Source organism: Pleurodeles waltl, chromosome 10 (assembly GCF_031143425.1).
Source record: "Pleurodeles waltl isolate 20211129_DDA chromosome 10, aPleWal1.hap1.20221129, whole genome shotgun sequence".
Classification (NCBI taxonomy): domain Eukaryota; kingdom Metazoa; phylum Chordata; class Amphibia; order Caudata; family Salamandridae; genus Pleurodeles; species Pleurodeles waltl.
The window spans coordinates 659103257-659126377 of NC_090449.1; the positions used below are offsets into that span (position 1 = coordinate 659103257).

The following is a 23121-nucleotide window of genomic DNA, read 5'->3' on the forward strand; positions in this document are numbered from 1 at the left end:
ATTATTGTTAGGTCTTGTGCGTGTCTGGACACTGTTCTGTATTGTAGCTGCACTCTAATGGCAATGTCCATCTCAAACACAACTGTTTCAATTAGTGGGCAATCATCAAATATTTATTCGTCTGATATATCTCTTAATTTAACTTCAGGATCTGTGAATAGTATTGATGCCCACATCTCCTGTCTTCTGTCAGTTGCCAGCAGCACAGCATATGTTGATCTTATTTCAAGGGCGGATATTTCCAATATCATTTCAGGTTCTTTTTTTAGATCAACAGGCTCGTAAGGCCTGAACAGCAGTTCCTTTGGTAACTGAACTGTTTTCCCTCGTAGTGCTGGGGTGTGGGCTGTCAAGGGATATACACTGCGCAAAAAAAGCCTCCGTTTCGACAGGAACTGCTCTGACCTGTTGTCCTAGCTCCTCATGAGCTATGAGGGACAATATCCTGCTCGGTGTGACACCTGGTGTGTAACATTCCATTGACCCATCCTCCAGGACGGAGATGGTCATGTTCAGTTTACTCATTAAATCTCTCCCAAGAAGATTGACTGGTGACTCTGGGGAGTACAGTAGCTGCCCTTCAATTTGTTTATCTCCCACAATCATGTTTACTGATTTGGTAAATGGAACCCTGCTCACATCCCCAGAAAACCCTTGTGTCCATTGAGTTGCAAGAAAGTGGTAGTGTTCCTTCCTTTATACACGATTTGGTGGCCCCAGTGTCGATTAAAAACCTGTAGGGGCAACCTTCTATGGCTACCGGCAAAGTGGTTTCCTTATCTGACCTGCGGGTTACCGATAGTATCGGACACACAGTGGCCATCTGCGGGCTCTGTCATTGGGTATAATTTTGAGTTGGTGTTCCCCCGAACATTTGGGGTGATGCATGGAAGGGGTTGCCTCCTTGCACTGTTACCCCTCCCACCTGGACCTATGCCTGTCCTCCCGTAGTGTTCTTGACACCTTGGGGCCTGCCTTGCGATATTGCCCGTTGGGGTGCAGCCCACTGGGCTTGTGGTCCCTGCTGGGGTCCCTGCATTGCTTGCTTCTGGGGCTCCCATTGCACCTGTTGAGGCCTCGCCTGCGCCTGTGGGGTATTCCACCCTTGTACTCTCTCATCGTTTTTCCTGGCTCTGCATTCTCTTGCAAAATGGCCAATCTTACCACAATAATAACATTGTTGTCCTGTTCTATAGCTTCCTTGTCTTTTCCCTTGTGTTGACCCTTGCTCTCTTGTAAAATTCCTGTGTCCCTTCCTTGTATCACTTGCTGGTTTTCCTCCAGGGGCCTGTACCTGTACTGTCATTGTGACAGACATTGGTGGTGCAGTCACAAGTGCCCCTTCTGTACTCGGCTTCTTAAGTTTTTGTTGCACCAACTTCGCTGCGGCCGTTTCTGCCTGTTCTGTCCTCTCCTTGTCTGTTTCTTGTCTTCAATTAAAATAATGTATTATATGGGCCTGTATTTCGGGCCATGGTTTAGCCTCTATTCCCACCACTCCATCTAAATTTGCTTGTATATCAGTGAGAAGGCCTCGCTTTAATTCATTATAAAACAAGCTGAGCAGGCTTTTGACATCACCTAAGGCAAGGTGGACCCCAGCAGTGTGATTTTCAAAGCATCCTATCCATTTTCCTGCACCTTCAGACAGCGGAGTTAGTGCTCCATTTAAATTCTCTTTGTCCATTTGTGGCCTTGGCACGTATGTTGCCACTTGTCCTCCCTTAAAAATAAGGGGCAACTGAGTTATTGGTCAAGGGCTTCCTGACCTGAGACTTAACCTTGGATCTGGTCTAGTACTGTGTGACCCTTTAGTTGGTTTGTCTATGGCATACTTTTCCCAAACTGCAAGGCATTCTTGCATGTAAAAGTAATTCCAATATTGGTTACCTCGTCCCTGCCGTATGCAATCTTCTGCAGTCGCTAAATCAAAGGGTTGAAAAGACCCTTGTCGGGCCATGGCTTCCTTCCTTCTCTTTTAGTCCACCTTGCCAATTCATCTGAGAAGGGGTGACAATAATAGCTACCCTCCTCTTGCTCTATTATCTCTATAGGTGTCAATTCTGACCTTGTTTTTAGGATTGACCATCTTTTTGTATCTGCGCCACCTCAGGCTGTCATTACTAGTTCTCCTGTAGGACGCGGGTAAAAATTGTATAGCCTTCTGTTAACCCCTTGTTCATGCGCACTCCTATTAAATCCTTTGTCCCAATCCTCATCATCTTCTGCCCCTGTTACGACCTGTGAGCCATCCGGGGGCTCGTCGTATTGTGGCGTCTCTACACCTCCCTCCCATTCTTCTTCCTGTTCTATCCATTCCTCTGCCGTCTCTCACAATGTGCCTACAGATGTGTCTCCAAGCCTAAGAATGACATGCCCTGCAGTCCATTGTCCCTGGAGAGGGGCAAGGCTCCTAGATTGCTCTGCCTGTCTCACCGCGTGTTGCAACTCGCTTACTAGCCTGTCTCTCCTGCTCTGTTCTGGGTCGGCTCGAGGAGCTGATGGGACGGGAGCAGGGGTTGCTTCAGCTCCCTGTGCCTCTAACCTCTCCTCCTTAGGCTCAACCCAAGCTGGATCCTGGTACCCTGCAGCTGACAGGATAGGGTAAAGACCATAAGGTGGGGGCTCCCCTAGTGACTCTCCCGGGGATTCTGTGTGTGTTTGTGCTACTACCTCTTCGGACGCAGTTGACTTTTCTTTTGGTTTTTCATGACAGAATACTCGCTATAGTGACAGAATAGCTTCCTTCTTCTGTCTTTTCTTTTTCTTATATGTTGAGCGAATATAAGTCAATGTGTGTTCAGCTATGTCATCATCAAATGTCCCTTCTTTTGGCCATGGTTGAGCGTGATCCTCAGTGCCTTTATGCCACTGCTTACAATATTTTAGTATTCTTTTCTTATCTGAAGGGAACGTTTTTATCATATGGTCCAGAGGGGTATCTATGATCCCCACAGGACGGGTGTTTCCTATGCGTACCTCTTGCAGTCTGACCGCAGCACTGTGTATCTCTTTTCAACTTCTTGTCTCTCGTCTTAGTGTGTATCTAGCTTTGTCACTGTTACTGACCTATAGCATTGGTGTGTAGGGACAGTCCTACTCAGTATTACCTGACTTTACATATATTGTTGTGAGACCGTATTGGTGAACGTCAGCTATACTTATCGCCAATCTGTGTACCACCTCTTCTATGGTCATGTCTGGGGCGGGTGAATTTATGGGGGGTCTGAGTGGATTAGTACCCGACGCAATGCGTGATATTACATTATCATGTATTTAGATAACTACTTGTGGTGCTCGGGGATGTGTTGAGCCATTCATTGTTTAAGGTTGTGAAATTACGAATATCTGTGAGAAATACATCAAAAAGAGCCTCTAATATAAGGGGTGATTGTGTTATTAATTCAAACCGTGGGGTGTGGCATGGGGGTTGCCCGTGAGCCCATTTAAATACTAATTTTAACTCAATGGTATCTGTCTCCTGCTAGAGAATCATCCACCTCACTCATAGGGATTTATTATCAACCTTTACTGACTTTGGGGTTGTTTGTTCAGGCCCCCTGTGTTTTTATTTACACTAATTATTTCCCACTTATGGGATGCTTTAAGGGTGACTATTGGGATGTCAAAAATATGGCAGAGATCTCGTACCCACTTCCTCACTTATATCTGACTGCGTGACAACTGGTGGGGACAACTGCCATTTCTCTATAACCTGACCCTTATGGTTGTAAAACACTGTACTATCCTCCTTTTTACTCGTTACTCATTAAATATATCCACATGTCACTGTTGCGCTTTTTAGGTTTGCAACCAAGGGTCTGACTGTGCTCAGACTCCCACTGATATCTCAGCCTTGGTCGCTCTCCCTCAAAGACGCCTTCCAGATGTTATTAAATCTGGGAATTTGGTGAACCCGGGCGTCTGACTCACTCAGAACAAAGTTTGCTGGTACCGGTAAATCGGCTGTCTCTTACAATGTCAGACTTCACACTTGTTACTAGGTCCACCTCACTATTTCTACCCTGATCCTCCGGATCTAACCGGGATACCTGGTAGGCATTCCCAAATGAATGTCTCTTCTAGGGGCTGCCCCCCTGGGTAATGCACTGCTGCCTGTCGCACTAGCTAGTCTTCCGGTCTAACCGGGAAATCACAATTCATTTATACCATACCAACAAAACATTGCATTGAACCCCCTAACTAGTCTTCCAGTCTGACTGGCAAATCACAGTTCATTTTTAGTATAACAACATAACATTGCATTTAAACCCCAAATAAATCATGCATGCATTTTGTCATATTATAGTTGCCAAAAAGAATCATGCAATTAAAAAATAATAAGGTACGAAGCCCAACCTCTCTCCACCCTTTAGGACAGCAACATCTGGAATTTCCGGCTGCCTGTTTGAATAGGCAGGTGTAAGTTCACCTTTTTTTGTTGCGCGCAGTGTTCTATTCAAGCAGTGCAGGCGGTGCCTCCTTCAGCTGCAGTCCGGGAAAGAGACGATAGCTCCTGGCTGGCTAAGCCAGATGTTGTAGGGTCAGGAATAAAAGATTGACACGACTCTGTTTGGCAAATAATATGAGCATTTATGAATAACTGCCGGGAGGGCAGCACAGCTCTGTGACTGATACCGCAATCAACTTTGTCAGTTCAAACAGCCCTCTTTATATGTCCACAACACCTTGAATGCGTCTTATCACTTGTCATGCATTTTGATTTAAGAACCTGCTTGGTGCATTGTATCTCTACCTACGTTAGCATAAAGCCACATTTCTCCTTGAGAAAGCATCAAACTACGCATTTACAGAAAAGTGAAGGTTTCATGAGCACATTTGTTAATAAACCGCAATGTATTTTATCTCACGTTCTGAAGCCTGTCGGTACTTTCTCCTTCAACTAACTCCAGACTTGGAAGCATTTCTGTCTTGCCTCCCTTGCACAGCTGCTGGCCTTCAGGCATCAAAGCTTATCGTGTTCCATTTCTAAAACCACCATGGTGTATCCTTCCCTTGTGAACGTGGATTGGAATGTGCGCCCACCCCCTGTGTGTGTTATCAAGTTATGACTCAAGCTTTCTATGGCCTTGTACTTACAGCTACATTATGAATAAATGTTTCTGTTTGTCTTTGTCTTGCCTCCATGCTTCCCGTCCTGAGCTCTCTATTTGGACACCATGAGCATTCTGGGCCTATATTCTTCTCTGATCATGTACGACTCTGCACATCTTCCTCCTAAGTCATGCATTAGAAAAAGTGGGCCTTCTCCTTTTTCTAAATTTTCAGTAGCACTCTTCACAGGGTTTATGTTGAGATCTGATTTGGGGCAGCAGCTAATGAGTGATTTAACCACTTTTGCGGATGCATTGTTGAGTTTTTCTTGATACTGTACCTCAACATTAAGTTGAGATTTTGCCCACATGTGTGTTGTGCCTTTCATTACTTGAAAGAACCCCAGCCTATTCATTTCCTCTAATGCCTCGGGCACTGGTTTTGACTTGTCTTTTTGGCCATTGGTGAGATGTAACAACACCAATTAACAAAAACTCTACTGCCTGTGTATTCATTCCATTGCTAGTAAAACACGATAATCCAGTTAGTGGAAAGTGCATAATGAATGTTTGCGGTACCGTGATAATTGCAGCATCTATTAATAGTCTGTTGTTCGGAAATATAATACGTTCATCTGTGACTAATACTTTTTTATGTAATTTTTTTTTAACATAGGTAGGAGCACATTTTTTGGAAGCCTGTGTGAAGAAGTTCGACGAGCTGTACAAAGTTGGTGGCGATGGAAAAGAATGTGACAACTTGCTTATCTTGGTGGCTCATCTCTACAATTTCCATGTGGTGGAAGCTTTGCTGATCTTTGACATTCTGAAGAAGCTCATTGGCACCTTCACTGAAAGAGACATCGAGCTGGCCTTGCTCCTTCTGAAGAATGTGGGCTTTTCCTTACGGAAAGACGATGCGCTGGCTCTGAAGGAGCTGATTGGCGAGGCCCAGAATAAGGCAAACAATGTCGGGAAGATGTTTCTAGATCAGTCAAGGGTATGTGGAAGGTTTATTATATGCTCATTGCTCTTTGTTTTTGGTCTTCGTTCTGCGGCTTAGAATGTCAATCTTTATCTTTTTTTAAAACAAAAAGGATATTCTTTGATCTTCTTTCAAGTGAATGTTAATAAAACAGAGTATTTGGTGTACACTTCTATTAGCAGGGGTTGATAGTCCATGAAAAATAGATTTTGTTCGGTTAAGACATATTAACCATAAAAGTGCAAATAGTAAAACATACATCATAAGAAGGAAAATACTTCAAACAATCAATTGTACGGCATGAATAAACAGAAAGAATTACAGTAGTAGTAACTAAAACAAGCATTTGCAATGCAACGGGTCTCGCATTTGCTCGAGTTAGAGCTATTAGCATTGTAAATTCCTAACCAGACTTTTCTTGGCACACAAATAAAAAGAAGAAAAAAAACACAGCAGGATCGCGCTATGTAAAATGCAGCACAATCGCGCAGAAATTGAAAACGGAAAAAACAAGCACGATCGTGCTATGTAAACCTCAGATTGATCGCGCTGCGTGGAAAATAAAAAGATAAAGTAGTCCGGAAACCATGCTGAAAACATCGAGCCCTTGTATGTTTTCAGTAGTTTAATGGTGCCTTGTAGGTGGGCTAAACACTAGAAGAGGCATGATGTATGCATGCCTTTCACAAATGAAAGCAAGCGGATTTTAAAATGCAAGCCCACATTCCAATAAAAGTGGCTGACGTGATATGGGCGTGGTTAAAAGCCCAAAGAGAGATTACAGCAGGGGACGGAGTGCTTTGCTCTCGCCCCTAAAACATGGAATTGCAAAACCGAACTTCTGATTTTAAAAAGATTCCAGAACCAAACATAGTTTACTTCCCAGTAATCTGTAAACGGTGGTATTCCAATGCTGGGATCTGTATCTAATATAAGAATGCCCAAACTGTGTTAGAAGGACATGTATGAACATTTGCAAGAGTTACCTTAAGAAACTGTCTAGGGTACTGTTCTTGTCAGATGTTATGATTTGCCACATGTTTATATGCAGCAGGCTGAGGTGTAATCCCCAGGATTTCCTGAGCAACAGGAAGAAAAGCCTGGGGGCAAGAACGATAGTGGCACTCAACCTTTACCTTTCTGTCCGCCAGGCCTTGTGAAATTTAGATTGCAAATACCAGCTCTCAAACCTTACATGGTGGGAGTTGATAAGCTGGTTAGAAAGTAGGGTTGCCACAGTCCTGTTACTGCTATTCCCGTGTCTGCCTTGTAACTGTTGGTTTGGATCATGGTTGGCGGAACCTTCGAGAGAGAGGCTATCAAGGTCTAAATCAAAAACCTGTTTCCTAACCCATAACTCATAACTTAAACCCATAACTCAACTCAACTCAACTCAAAAAGACATATTTAGTCTTGAGTGTTCTACTTTACTACCTCCAAAGGAATTTAAACCCATGTTAGAGTCTCTGATGCTTTTGAGCATTGCAGGATAACCAAGGCCCAGCGACGCAAGCAGTAAAGAACAGTTACTTATTTGAAAACTGGCAAATAACCACTGTCTGCCTTGAGACATGAAGAAAAGACGCAATACCTCAAAGTAATAATGATGGGAATATACAAAGAAGCACCGCCACTCTATCATAAATAGTTATGGACAGGAGATCATTGGGACTTAACTAATCATATATCTTGCTGGACCCCAAGTTGTCCTTGGGTCCCAAGAGAACTGCTGCTTTTCCTCCATCTTGAGACCTGACTGGAAACATTGTCCATGAACAGCTCTAGTGACCTGCTCTGTGAGGCATTTTGCTGAGTTCTTCCAAGTATACAGTACTTTGTAACCACTTCTAGGAATGTCACACAGTCTGTTGTAATTTGCCTGCCACCAAAGGAAACACTGTGGTGCACAATGTAATAACATTCATAGGGATTCCGTGAAGCTAAAACTGTAAGGACGCAAGGCAGAGCCATGGAAAGGATTGTAAGTGCTTTCCCTGTTTCAGTGGTATACAGGACTATGTTTACCTTTCATGTTTGTCCATATTTCTAGCCAGATCTGATGTGGAGCCTAAAGCCTGAATATGCGCACCTCTTATCAGGGCAAAAGAACCAGGTCATGGAAATAAGATTTTTAATAAATTGTCCTTCGCATGTCTTCTACACCTGCGGACAGATAACTGCATTTAAGTAGGACTGCTATTAATAATACTTTTGACAATGATACTAGAAGTGCAGCCATGTCTATTGGAAAGTATAATCTATGGATTTGGAAGCAATTAACTTATTTTTAATTTTTACCTTCACTAGGTGAGGTTGCCTGTGCTGTCCCCAGACTGTTTGTGCAGCCATCCACAAAATTCCTCATCTTCTGAAAAGGGAAAAGCATCTTGTGTCTAAAACCCCTCCCTTTTCTGAGCCAAAGTTATGCATGGTTACAGAAGTTAAAGGTACCGGAGTGCGAATGGACATTTACAAGAGCAGGAACATGAACCAGTTGTCTAGGGTTGGTGGCATACAGAGGAAACCACTAGTGAACCATAAGTGGTCTGTAAGAATTAGTTCATGGACGCTGTTCGCCACTGAAGCTGTTTTTGATAATTAGGTACTTAAAAACCTCTGCATTGTAACACATGCGAACACTTGTATTTCCTACTTTGAAACTCAAAACACTGGGTGTGATTTGTTGCTTAAAGCGTAATTTCAGTACTCCCAGTCACGACTTGCTGTGCAGTAAAAGGTGCAGAGCAGTTGGGGTGTGGGGTGGCACAAAAACATTTAATTAAAAAAAAAAATAAACAAACATTTACCTGCTCCACCAACGCTCCTCTTTCCTGGTTACTGGAGGCAGGCACTGGATCCCAGCCTACCCTGTGGTAAATCCTGAGGCTGCACAGCGCAGCATTAGGATTGGTTGGAGCACCCATCCAGGACACTCCCTGGCAGACTGAGAGCCTGTGCCTGGTTGGAGAGAGCACAGTGCGCATGTGTGTTTGGCCAGCCAAACACATAACATTGAAGGGACTGCATAGTGCACTCCCCTTCGTTCCCGTCATCCCCCATGTCCTGCCCCTTTAACAACAAAACGATAAGCAACATGGTTGATTATCATTTTGTTGTTAAAGGATTGCAGCTGCTGCTGCTCGCGGGGGGGGAGGGGGAGACTGGGGGTTGTGGGTGACACTCCTCCGCCATAGCAGAGGAGCCACCGTTGAGTACTCCTAATTCTCACCACCTTCCCTTCTTTTGCTTTACTTTGTCATTGCTTCTCTCAGATGCTCAGCTCTTACAGATCACTAATAATCCACTTTTTGCAGTTTTATATAGCACCGGCTTGACCCGAAGGTATTGGAGCGCTTTACATGAGTACCATTTACATTATTCATTTTTTAAGTGACTTGCTCAGAATCACAGGATGGTGCGCTGAGACTCGAACGTGGTTCCCCAATTCCTAGATCAGTACGTCAGGCCGTTACGCCACATCCTTTACACGTTTGGCTTATAAATGAGTAGGGCAGATACATGGACATTTTGTATTTCGCTGGAGGCCCGCAGCAAACAGACAACCTAACCGATTGTCCGTGATCTATTTGTCAATAGGTGGTGGTGTTACCAAACATTTTTGATAGGAGTTCACTCAGTAATTTAACAGGAATTGAAACACACGTTAACTCTATATGCCCTGACTAAACGATGAGATTAATTTCAGTCATGTATTACCCATCGTGAAGCTAGAAGTCTTTTCCCATCTTGAAAAGCATGAAAGTTGGACTCGAGCATAGGGCACGTGTGAGCTTTGGCCTTAGACTTGGCAGTACTGCGAAGGCAGCCTAGGGCCTAGACCGGAGAAGTTTGGGGGCAGCAGGTGCCCTCAGCCTAAACAGCCTGGCCTAAGTGAACAGGTATTTAACAATGTTACCAACATTTAGACGTTGAAATGGAAAAATAAGTAGCCCTGCCTTGAAAAATACAATAGGACCAGCGCTGAAAAATGTAATAGGACCAACATCCAGTTTTCGTCAGGTCATACAATGTATCGTGGCACACCCGACTCAGGTTGACCAAAGGAATATAATAAGTGCTTCATATACTAGTGCTGATTTAAGAAATATGACTCTCCAAGTAGCTGTCCTATTTCCTCTGTGTAAAAACCCTACCACAGCAACACCCACCAGCCCTGACTGAAAACAATTACGCGTGGCTACATCCTAGAAATAGGATGCAGCAGTTTCCTCCAACCCCCAAATAAACACTACCACAACTAAGATAGTGCGTAGTTTCCTAAATTAGGAATGGCACATAAACATTAGGCTGATTGCCAGTAAGCAAAAACGTTAACCCAAAATCTAGTGCAACGTTTTCTTATACCGTTCTTTATTAAATAAATGTTCACCTTCTAAAAAAGTGGTCTTGAAACTGGTCGGCTGAAATCTCCTCTCTGGGCTAATAGGGATGCCATCCGGGAGACGAGACTGACACTGAGAAATAGTGAAGCTTCCCTTACCACTTCACAGGTGTGTTTGACTAACTGCTAGTTTTGTTCAAGTATATGACAACTTGTTATTAAAATTTAATTTGGAAACATTATTGAAGTGTTTGAAATATTATTTAAGTTAATTTGTGAAAAATAAAAAGATACATACCTTTGGCACCCTGCAGTCCCTTTGCTCCCTTGCTACAACATAATTTTATTTTCATATGTTTTAATAAAAAGAAAAGATAAATAGAGCGTAGATTTGGACTTTGTTTTCAAGCCTCTACACCTAACCCTCTGGTCTTGCGATCTTGCCTGAAATATTTGGTAGCCTTTCATATATGTACAACGCAAATATTGAATAGCATTGCCGACTACCACCTCTGTTTGTTACTTGAGGGAATGTGCTGAAACTTCCGCAAATGTTTTAGGTTACAGTAATTTTTTTTTTTACATACCTATTGGGAGAAAATATAGTCTAATTTTCAAATACCAAACAAGAATATTTTACACAACGTGTACCTGAGATGAAAACGTATGAAGAACAAGATATAAAGTGTTTTAGAGAATGTTTTATAAGCTTGTAGTCTGTAAACCTCTTGTTGCATTGAATGAAAAATGTCCTAACTAACCTAACAGAAGTTTCAATTCAATGCCAGGACCTGGAGGTGCGGATTATGCTGTTCTTTCCTTGGTGTATTAATACAGTATCCGTATTGAGAACCTTAACAACATCTGCGTTTCCAAGAATCCTAGAGAAATGAAGACAAAAGAAGTAACATTTCCACATCCAATGGGACGCCAAGGAATGCCATAACTATCCATGTCCCTTCTTGCTGTCCCTCTTTCTTCCTGCAATAAAAGCCGGCTGTGGAAGATCTCTTTCTTATTTAGTTGACCCTGATCCTGCAACAATCAACGGAGCAACCATAAACCGTCTGTACTTTCCAACGAAACTATATTTATCACATAACCATTATCATAGAGGGTACGAATTCAACATTGCAAATTTGGCAGAGCAGAAGCACTTGACATCAGATGACTAAGGTTTTTTTTTTTTTTTTTTTTTTTTTTTTTACTTACATCCATAATAGAAACGTCTTGTTTGGGAGGGAATGATGCCTACATGGGGTGAGCTAATCCTCTTCCCCATTAATAGAATTGGAACTTTCTTTTACATTAGCTAGGGGAATGGTTCACTATACGTCAGGACCCGGAAGTGAGGATTATGCTAGTTTAAAGCTCATACTCCACCAGAGCTGCAATGGAGGAGAATGGTTTGAAATAAAACCTACTAAAGGTGGAATCAGAATACCAGTCCACCGCATTCAAAATATCCTCTAAGCGAGCTCCAAGAGCAAAGGATGCCATAGCCCTTTTGGTCAAAGGTGCACCAAATCTCTTCATATCGAAGCCTGCTTCTTGCAAGTCCCACCGAACCCATTGCTCAGTGGTTGAGGAAGAGCCCGCATTAAAAGGTTTTTGGATGGCAATGAGCAGTTGCCATTCCCCCGAGGCCAAAGTTCTTCAGTCACGACCTCATATGCCTTGATACACCAAACCACACACAACTTTGTCAGAAAAGGCCCAATACGGACACAGGCGTGAATTGTGTTTCGTCCTTCGTGCAACATGAAAGGTGACCCCATCCGAGGTAAACGTTTTCCCCATAATATCCAAGGCCCCAGACTTCGGACACTGTCTGTAGGAGATCAGACAAAGGAGGGTGGCCAGTCTGAATGACAATTGTATATGAGAATGATACCTGTTGGAAGGCCACTAGGTGAAAAGGTTCAAAACTTAGTTGACGTCCCACAGGACTGAGGACCTCGGTTCCGGCGGGAGAGACAATCTAATGCCCTTGAACAGTGTTTTAACCAAGGGGTGTTCCCCGACCTGGAGGCCTCCCAACAAAGCACATCCAGCAGAACTAACTGATCGAAAGGTATTGATCGATCTGTATGTTAGTCCCTCTGGCCAGGAAATTTAAGATTGCGACAACGTTGGTCCCCATGGGATCCAAACCCCCTTGGTGACACCAACCCAGCCATCTAGACCAAGCCTATCGGTGGCATTTGATTGCACTGTCCGCCCAAGCCTGTGAGAGGAGGTCTGAAGCCTTTATCAAAAGTCCCGGGACTTGCCATCGAGCCCTGTAATCCTCCACACCATGAGCTGGAGGGTTCTGTCCATCACTAGATGATGGGGATTCCTGGAGAGACGGATGTAGGGGTAGGCTGATTGGAAAATCCCAAGAAAGTTCCATTGGAACTGGAAACCTTACTTGCAACTTTAACGTCGTGTCACAATCACCAGATCCGCTGCCTGTCTGTTCCACAGTCTCATTATTGCAGCAAAAGGTGGAAAGGTGTAGTCTTTCTCGTTACCAGTCCTGAAGAAAATCGTTGGTCACCTCCGCTGCGGGATCTGGCCTCAAACTGAAGTACTGGGGAAATTGGTGGTCGAGTGGAGACGCAAAAAGATTGATCGTGAATGGGCCCCACTGAGCAGAGAGAGCTAGATTTACTGCAGGAAGCAATTTCCACAGGCTTGACTCCCGAAGATGTCATGATCGTCAGTCTGCTATCTGATAGGCCATCCCCAGGAGGTGTTCCGCCATCACTCAGATCTGGTGTTCGAGGCAAAACTCCCAAAAGTCCGTATCAGAGAGTGCTCGGGTCTGCGTACCTTTGAGATGGTTGATGTAGCAGACCTCCACTCTGTTGTCCATCGCCAGATGCAGCACTGAGCCTGCTGCTTGATTTAGCACCACAACGTGAAGGAAACTGCAATTAAGTCCAGGCAGTTGATGTGAAGGGAGTGTTCTGCAGCAGACCAACTGCCACCTGTAGTGAATTTCCCACATTGTGCACTGCAGCAAGTGCCACTGGCATCAGATTCGATCACTGAATCCGGTTCGAGACCAAAGATGGTGCGGCTGTTCCATGACTATATGGGTAACTTCTTCCTTGGCCTCCTCCGAAAGAGGTAAGAATTGGGAGTGAGACTGTAGCAAAGCTGAGATGCATTCAGTCTCTGAAACGTCCAAAAATGTAAGGGTCCCGGAAAGATGGCCTGGGTGGAAGACGAAAGGAGACCGACCACTCTGTTGATCTGACAAAGAGAGGTTGTCGACTTGGCCAGTGTTCAGTGTACCTTGTGTTGTATCTTGGTCATTTTTGGAGAGGGAAGACTCAGGGTAGACACCACAGAGTCTATCACAAAGCAAGCCAGATTCCAAAAGCAGTTTAAGGCAGACTTCTTGCGGTTGATGATGAATCCCAAGGATTGTAGGAGACATAGGCCCTCATTCTTACCCTGGCGGTTTCCAACCGCCAGGGCAGAGGGCCGCGGAAGCACCGCCAACAGGCTGGCGGTGCTTCATGGGCCATTCTAAGGGCAACCGGCGGTTTCCCGCCGGTTTACCCCTGGCCCAAGGAATCCGCCATGGCGGCGCTGCGCGCAGCACCGCCATGGGGATTCCGACCCCCTTCCCGCCATCGTGGTCCTGGCGGTAAAAAACGCCAGGAACAGGATGGCAGGAACGGGTGTCGTGGGGCATGGGCAGTGCAGGGGCCCCCTCACAGGGCCCCACCATGATTTTCAGTGTCTGCCTAGCAGACACTGAAAATCGCGACGGGTGCCACTGCACCTGTCGCACTCCAGCAACTCCGCTGGCTCCATTCGGAGCCGGCTTCATCGTTGCTGGGTCTTTCCCGCTGGGCCGGCGGGCGGCCTTTTGGTGGTCGCCTGCCAGCCCAGCGGGAAAGCCAGAATGGCCGCCGCGGTCTTTTGACCGCGGTGCGGTCATTCGGCGGTAACCCCCGCCGTGGTTGTAATGAGGGCCATACTGCCTGTTCCAAATGAGCCAACAGCACGAGACAGCAGTAGTCCAAGAAGAGCATATCGTGGAGGTACACTATTTTGCGAATACCTGACACTCTCAGGTGTTCAACCAGGGGGTTGAGGACTTTGGTGAAACACCAGTGGCCCGAGGATAAGCCGAAGAGGAGGGAGCTAAATTCAAAAGTTTGGCTTTGCCACTGAAATTAAAGGAAGCATCTGTGTGGCGGAAAGATAGGGCTTCTTAGATAAGCATCCTTATGGTCCAGGCATATCATCCAGTCGTTGGGCCTCAGGAGGTGGATTCCCTCCATCTTGAAGTGTCGGAAGACCAACCACTTGTTGAATTCCTGGAAGTTGATCAATGGGCACTGGCCTCCATCCCGTTTCTCCATGAGGAACAAACTGCTTAGGAATCCTGAATGGTGAGGAAGGAAGAAATAATGGCCCCTTTGGCTAAGAGCTCTTGTATCTCCACCTGGATGAGATCCTCCTCTTCTTTGAGAAGCGGAGGGGAGAGAGGGTAACCAGTTGAAATGGTGACCTGTAGAACTAAATGTGGAAACCCTGGACTGTTTGAAGCACCCAAGCGTCAGAGGTGAGCTGTGTCCAGTTGTCTATGAAATGTGCCAGACAGACCCCAACAACACGTGTGCTAGTGGCGGAGCCTCCATCTCTGGAACCGTTGTATGAGTCCATGTGGTGGGGCCGCCCTCGAGGTGGGGGGGGGGGGGGGGGGGTAAAAAAAAAAACAAAGAGCAGGTGGAGTCTTGCCATTGACCTCATTGGGAAGGTTGTCTTCTGTCAGGCTTTAGGTTGTGAGCGGCCGACTGGGCGACCCTATCATAGCCAGCCCCAGTAAAAACCCAACAGTCGAAGATATGTTTTATGGAGGACTGGGTCTTATCCAATGAGTTGAAAGTCAGCACAAATTTTGCCAGCTCCGAGACAAAGGGATCACCGAAAAGCCTGCCTTGACCCACCTGTCCGGTCTCCGATGTTGCCAGGTCCTCAAGCTTAGGGTCGATTCTTATCAGCAATGACCTGTGCCTTTTTGTAGAGATGGCACATTGGCATTGCCCAGAAAGATAATGGTGGGCTGGGTCCAGCCAGATGGTACTTCTAGGGAGATAAGGGCTTCAAACGCTTTGGTGTCTTCTGCCATGTCTAGAATTTTTGTCTGGGGGCCCGTGACATCCAGGAGCTTATCCTGACAAGACCGCCAGGAGCGCCTGTCCCCATTTTTGGGTCCCTGAAAAAATGTAGTTAGGAATGTGGCCATTCTGGCATCCATTCCTGGTGGGGCTGCCATCTTGTCATCCAGGGAAGGACGGGGACACTCTGCCCAAAGACAATTCCTTATCTCCTTATCAATGGGTTTACAAAGTCATCCAGCCAGGTAAGTGGCTACCTTGTCCCCTGGAGACCATTCGGAAGAACAATGATGAATATGCTCCTATGGCTCCAGCTTGTCAAATTGTGATCTGCGTGATTCCTCAGGGGCAGACCCCTTTTGTCAACCAGCTGTCAGGGCCATTCTTGGTCTGAATCACCATCAGATCCAGTCTATGAGCCATCCAAAGCAGGGAGAGGTGAGGTAAACTAAGTAATCCTTGAGACGGCAAAGCCATATAGGGCGTCTGAAGGAGAAGATTTTGTGGCCTAAAACTGCCTTTTGAAGCCTCCGAGCCCTGGGAGTGGAGATGCCATCTGTTAACAGCTTGAAGGCCTGGGGTGGCCCCAGAAGAGCATCAAGTGTTCCTGTGGTTGCTGTGAAACTGGTAAATCGAGCTGTACAACAAGCAAACCACCACAAAGGGTGTCAGAGCAAGTCAACTCTCACGTTTATTTACCAAGCATGAAAAGGACATTCTAATTAGCGCACAGAAAAGCAGAGGGGACCTGAGACCCAATACCTAACTTGAACTCTCCTGCAGAGCAGTGAAGAGAGAGGGACGGCAAGAAGGGACATGGATAGTTATGGCATTTCCTGGCATCCCTTTGGATGTTGAACTGTTACTTTTGTCTTCCTTTTCTTGGGATTCTGGGAAATGTAGTTGTTGTTAAGGTTCTCAATATGGCTGCTGTGTTAATAAATGGAAGAAAGAACAGCATCATCCTCTTCTCCGGGTCCTGACATAGATTTGTAACTAAAATGTTCCCTATTTTGCTAGTCAGATTGGCTCTTTGTTCCATTGAAATGCCCAAGTGATATTCCGGGAAATATGTTTTTCAAGTACAGTCAGAACATCTTAACATAAACTGTATTATAATTTAGCAACCTAAAATTTGATACTACTGTAGTTTTTCCTCCCGCAACAATTAAAAAGAAATCTGAGTGAGTTATTTTTTAAATTCCAAATGGTATATACCACAAGTGAAAAAGTACATAATTGCTCCACAGAGTAAGTAAGAGTAAATTGAGTGTGGGGTCTTTCACGTACTAAAAGTAAGGTTGTAGGGGTGAAAGTATAAAGGTGAGAGCGCATCAAAGAGGCAAGTCAAAGAAAAGAATCATGAAACAAAGTATGTTCTAGTAAGATATGAACTTAGTGGTTTAAAAAGTGGGATGGCTAAATATCATTTAAGGAAAACAATTTATGCCAAAAACACCAGATGCTTCCACATATATGTCCAAAGATGGCCAGCATAAACAATTTCTCTTCTACAGATGAGTTACCAGCTGCTTTGAAGTGTAGGTAGCTTTTCAACAGTTGTCAACTGCAGTTACGGTAAAACAAAATAACCCATCTCTCTGAGAATTGTAAATAGGAGGGGAGCCCCTTTCATACCTTTTCCGAATGGAGGTTCAGAATGAGACACAAAAATAAATTGGGTTTAGTACATCGTTTAAAAAAATTGTTTAAAACAAAAAAAAAAACATTTTTCAGACATTTTTCGGTTGGAAACCCTATGATTTTGTGGAGAGCTGGGTCTGTCACCGAAAAAATGCATGTATACTTGCAGTCCTATATTTTTTGGCACTGTGTACATAACATTAGTGAGGCAGAGGACCCACAATTATTGTCATAATTATTGTCCAGGGTCCTTGTTACCAAGCAAAAAAGTTATAGTAAAATAATTTATTCAATCCGGTTTCATATGCCAATCGTGGCTGTTCAGTAAAGGGAGCGGTTGGCAGTTGAGTTTGGAAAGGTACAAATGTAAAATTGATTATTGATGGAGGATGATGATGACAACTGCAAACATATTCTATCAACTGGGAGCAGCAATAGGCAAATTGCATTCACTCAATTGTAGTTCTTCTAAAAAAAAGAAACCAATCAGCATTCTCATTCCTGCGCAGGCACTATGCACTTTCCTAACAGTGCAGAGGCCTACCGTTGTCAATATGGCCAAACTGAAAATATATAAGCACATGTCAGAGAACACAGGAGAGAGAAAAAGAAAACACGTTGAAGACTGAAGTGTCAATTACGGCACATTGGCAGATGTGCCAAATGTTCCTTGCTTTAGTCTCTTTAAGGCTAGCATTAGCCAAGACCTTTTGATTTCACTAAATTTGTATGTATAATATGCTTACATAAAGGAGCTTTCATCCACTGCTCTTCATCCATTGGTTGGTTCTTGTGTCATTCACGTTTTGCTTCTGCCCACTACAGCATACAGCATGGGGCAGTGTGTCAGCCTACTTGGGCCACTGGCTAACATCACTTTGTGTAACTGCATTTAGTTCTTTCACAAGGAGAACATCTACACAAAAGGTAGTACCTTTCAGTGCCAGAGTTTTTGTTTTTCATTTAGTGTTCCCTTTGTTTGTAGAGCCTTGTGTAATAGCAAGAAGCTTTCTACCAGATGAGACCACAGGGCACATCCCAGCTTTATCAGTTCCGGTTTCCTGACAATGCTGTTGAAAGTTATTTTTGAAGTAGCCTTTGTTTACCCGAGTTCTGCCTTTTCACACCATACCAGCATCTCACATGATATCTGAATATAAGCTCAGGGGAGTGTTCTATCTTTGCAACCCTGTCTGCCTATCATTCTTTCAGTCCTTCTTTCTCTTTTTCCTTTCCTTCGTACTTTCCTTCTTTCTCAAAGGCAAGAGGCTGGCAGCCAGTGCCAGACTGTTTGGCTTTTTAAAGTCTTTGGTAGCTGAGACTTGTTGATTTTACAGAAGTTAAGTGTGTGACATAGTTACCTGTAGGGTTTTGTAGCCAAACTTCATCCCTTATTCTGTGTTTCTGTTATTCCCATTTTTCTTCCACCCACTCCAGCATGCATCAGCTGGCAATATGTCGACACCCTTCATCCATTGGCTGACTTCATTATGCATTATGGATTGCTGTCCTTTCACAAGGAACACATCAACGCACAAAGTAGTTTTGTTTAGTGTCAGGGGTTACTATTATAATGTATACTTTTTTTTTTAGAACAAAATAACATTTCTGCTGAACCTGGCAGCTTCCATAACAATAAAGCTTTGCAAAACTGACAAAACAAACAAGAATGGCCAAAAGGCTGGCAGACAACACCAGCAGACCTATTGGTTTTTCCAGTGCTTGATTTATTTTGGAAACTTTTGGCTCATAAGTTAGTAATGATAATCTGCCTCCACAGTTAGGCTCTTTAGTTACACTTTTTTATTCTCAAATGTTGACTCACCCAGCAACGTGCTTACCGAGCAGTCTCGCTCAAACATTGTGCTTCCATGTATAATTTTTATTTAAGATATCATTAAAGATGTGGAGCCAAGTTATAGCAAAATACTTGGAATGTCATACTTAGATGTGTGTTCATCAAGTGATTCATGGGAAAGAGTGTATTTGAACTCGTTTATTGCAGCTGCCTTTAAAAGTTGTCTTTGGTGGTTCTTCAGATGAGCATGTTCGTTATCACTCAAACTGAAATCAAGCTACTACTGCACAAAGTCTAGACTTCAGACTCTGTACAGTTGTATGGAATTATAATTTTACTGTGATTTTACACATTTCTTTTTAGGTCCGGTTCATGCTGGAAACCATGCTAGGACTTAAGAATAATGACATGCGGAAGATACCAGGTTATGATCCAGAACCGGTGGAGAAACTGAAGAAGTTACAGAGAGCACGGGTAAGCTTAGCTCCTCTGTTGCCATTAGCTTTGCACAAATAAGACGCTAAAACTGCATGAGAGTTGATTTTCGATCATTCAATAAAGATTACTAGGGAATATATCGGACATTCAACTATGTGAGATGGCGTCAGTGTGTGAAAGGCTTGGTATTAATTTGAATTTGGAAAACCTTGAGGCTCATAACCTGTTTAAGAACCTAAATATGGTAGCAAGGTGTAGCAAGGCTCTGGCTTGCACCAAGGAGGAGATGAATTTGGGGTATTATAGACTGCTTGGGAGAAAAGCACCCCTTCCATCTGCCTCCCCCGCCTCCCTCTGGAGGTGAGAAAGTTACTTACAAAGCTCGCTTACGTCACTCAACTGTTTTAGTTATAACAGGATGATGAATCGCACAAGACAAAACAGGAGTGTTGTAGCCCTTTGGAAACGTGGGGTGGGTCCTTTTCTTTTTTTTTGAGAGACAATAATTCTATTAATCTAGACATGCACTTCAATCAGTCACGAACAATCGTGATTTTAGTTATTGCTTTGTTTGATGACATCTGCTTAGTCATTGAGATCTAAAGTGACATAATGGTCCCTTTATTAAGCAACTTTATTGACATTTTTAATGGTAGATGTAAAAGGAGTAATTTTGAGTGACTATACATATATGTTGTCACCATTTTGGATCAGTGGACGAAGTCGACAGGCATGACATGCTTCAGGTTCCTGTCAGCAGGGGAGCATAGTCACATATTATAAGAACCAATGTCACCATTAGCTCAAGTTTCTATAACTAAGTTGAAGTGACACATCCATGGTACCAGATTTTCTCATGGTTTAACTGGCAAGTCCGCGCAAAGTTCATGAAGATTTCGATCTTCTTCCTGTTGTTCCGGTCCATGTATAGCCTGCTGAGAAGACCCCTAAATCAGAACTGGATTAGAATGGTTAAAGATATCGCAGTACTACTTACATCCTCAGAGTAATGACATTTGTAGCCTTTACCCACTACTTGACAGAGCCTCCATGTAACCTGAAAACCCAGCTGACCTCGAGGTGTCTTCATTTTTTATCTGTCCTTGTGAGTTGTTTGGTCAGCGCATGGCCTGCAGCTTGCAAAAATGTATTATATGAACTGCCTTTTAAACAAGCGATATTAACATGCCTTTGGTTGGTCTTACCTGGCATAAGCCTTTGGTTGTAGTTGACAGATGTTGGCGACTAGCTTGCAAGGTAGCCATTAGGATGTGTTTTATTATTTTTTTATATGGTTTATGTGAATGTTTATCCGCATATTTATGTTTTCTCGGTTAAATCAATAATTTATATAATGTGTCTCAACAGATTTTTTTATCCCTGTAAAGTTCTTCTGATGGTAATGATAACATTTAAGGTAATCGTCATTAAGCTTTGCAGTTTGGCAAAATCCAGTTTTGTGGTAAGGCACGAGGAGCTGTTTACACAAGAATTTAACTAGTAGTCCCAAGTTACCATAAATAAATATATATATGTAAGTTTTATGTTATATGAAGACATACAGGAGAGTCCGAATTTTCAGGGTTGAATAAGCCGATGTAATAGCTCCATATTTAAAAACACATGTGTGTGTAAATTGACTGACACAAATTAGAATCTGGGTTGATGCTTTGAGCAGTTTTTTTACTTATAGGATTTATAAAAAAGCTTTTATATTGCACCTAAAATAAGAATGCTCGTAGTTATTATGCCCTGACCATAAGTTGTCTTTCTCTTTAGACTGTTCCTTAATGGACCTGAGCTGTCTGAGTTGTGAAATCGGTTTCCTTCACTTTTTGATCAAACATTAATTGAGGCTCTAAAACTATTTTTATGAGACTGGTAGGACGAAAATAACGAATTTCTCTCTGTTATGATTGTGAAGGGAAATCCCAGTGCAGGGGTATTCCATGAAGTAGAAAATAGATGGCAGTACCGGGTGTATTCATTCCTTGTCCGTGCTGAACAGCATGAAGAGCGTGTCCATGGTACAGAGGATCTAAAGGCACGGTGCAGGATGCTATCCTTTCCTTCGCAGGCTTGCTTGTACTTTCTCTCAGGCTAGCAGGCAGTGTGTATCTTGTGGAAAATCTTCCTGTTTGACTAATGGATAGAACACGCCCTAGTTTAAAAAGTATCTTTGAAAGACAAAAACAAGTTTATTCCTTATCCGATCCTTTGCTACAGTATGCGTACAAAATTGTAAAATAGGGAGCTCATTCAGAGAATATCCCAAATGTGCACTATTTGCTTTAACCTTGTTACTGGGGATTTTAGCCTTTATGCACATTTATGATTTAGCGGTGAAAGTACTGTGAAGCAGTTTTACCATTCAGTGACACTGTAACACTGCATTCAAAAATGCTTTGCGTTGCTACCAGCAGTATGCTTGTGGTACTTGCGTAGGTAATATGCAACACGTGCCCATGCTACTACCCCACTTTAAACCTGATTTTTTTCTGTTTATCTCAGAACAGCAAGGTAAAGCCTGGTGGTAATGGAAACTATTATGCCAAATTTTACCTATTTATTTTCATTTGTGCTCTAAATGAACTGCTTTGTTTTTCGAGCAAGAAGTTCATTTGTTACCTGGAACCAGCCAATGACAGCATTCACTAACCGAAGAAGCATTAGAACAGTGATGTCCAGCTTAGGTCCATAAGAGCCAGACCCATTCCAGTTTTTCAGGAAAACCACTGGCTATGTAAATTAATTACATGAAGGTTCATAGTATGCTCATTTAACTTGGATGTGTGCGGCTGTCTTTAAAATATGGCAAGTACATAATCCTCCGGGACCTATATTGGCTTATCTAGGTTTTAATATGTGATTGCCAGGCAGTTGTAGTACCGAGCCCAGGCGTTTGATTGCTAAAATGCATCAGCAGTTTATTGGCTGTTAGGAGCATCAGATTAGAGGCCTTTCTGTTAGCACCATTATTTTCTGGCCGAATGCCGGGTCATTCTCTATCACAATGTCAATCTCTGACCTTAGGGGACATTAGTTTTGTTTCATTTCATTGATGCTGATTGTGTGCTGCCATTTAACCCCTTCGCTGCCAGGCCTTTTCCCCCTCCTGTGCCAGGCCTTTTTTTGCCTATTTGGGGCAGTTCGCGCTTAGGCCCTCATAACTTTTTGTCCACATAAGCTAACCAAGCCAAATTTGCGTCCTTTTTTTCCAACATCCTAGGGATTCTAGAGGTACCCAGACTTTGTGGGTTCCCCTGAAGGAGGCCAAGAAATTGGCCAAAATACAGGGAAAATTTCGTTTTTTTCAAAACAATTGGAAAAAGTGGCTGCAGAAGAAGGCTTGTGGTTTTTCCCCTGAAAATGGCATCAACAAAAGGTTTGCGGTGCTAAACTCAGCAGCTTCCCAGCTTTCAGGAACAGGCAGACTTGAATCAGAAAACCCAATTTTTCAACACCATTTTGGCATTTTACTGGGACATATCCCATTTTTGCAATTTTTTGTGCTTTCAGCCTCCTTCCAGTCAGTGACAGAAATGGGCATGAAACCAATGCTGGATCCCAGAAACCTAAACATTTCTGAAAAGTAGACAAAATTCTGAATTCAGTAAGAGGTCATTTGTGTAGATCCTACAAGGGTTTCCTACAGAACATAACAACTGAAAAAGAAAAATATTGAAATTGAGGTGAAAAAAACATAAATGTTTCTCTACGTTTTACTCTGTAAC

At 43.4% G+C, this 23121-nt stretch overlaps 1 protein-coding gene across 3 annotated transcripts in view; it reads left to right on the forward strand.

The window, feature by feature from the left end:
• Positions 1–23121, forward strand: part of NOM1 (nucleolar protein with MIF4G domain 1) — a 231761-nt gene that overhangs the window by 131639 nt on the left and 77001 nt on the right. For all 3 annotated transcript variants that reach the window (XM_069211147.1, XM_069211149.1, XM_069211148.1), the window contains exons 4-5: positions 5731–6054; positions 19313–19423. In XM_069211147.1, the coding sequence (XP_069067248.1) occupies positions 5731–6054; positions 19313–19423 (435 nt within the window). The remainder of the gene's footprint in view (positions 1–5730; positions 6055–19312; positions 19424–23121) is intronic.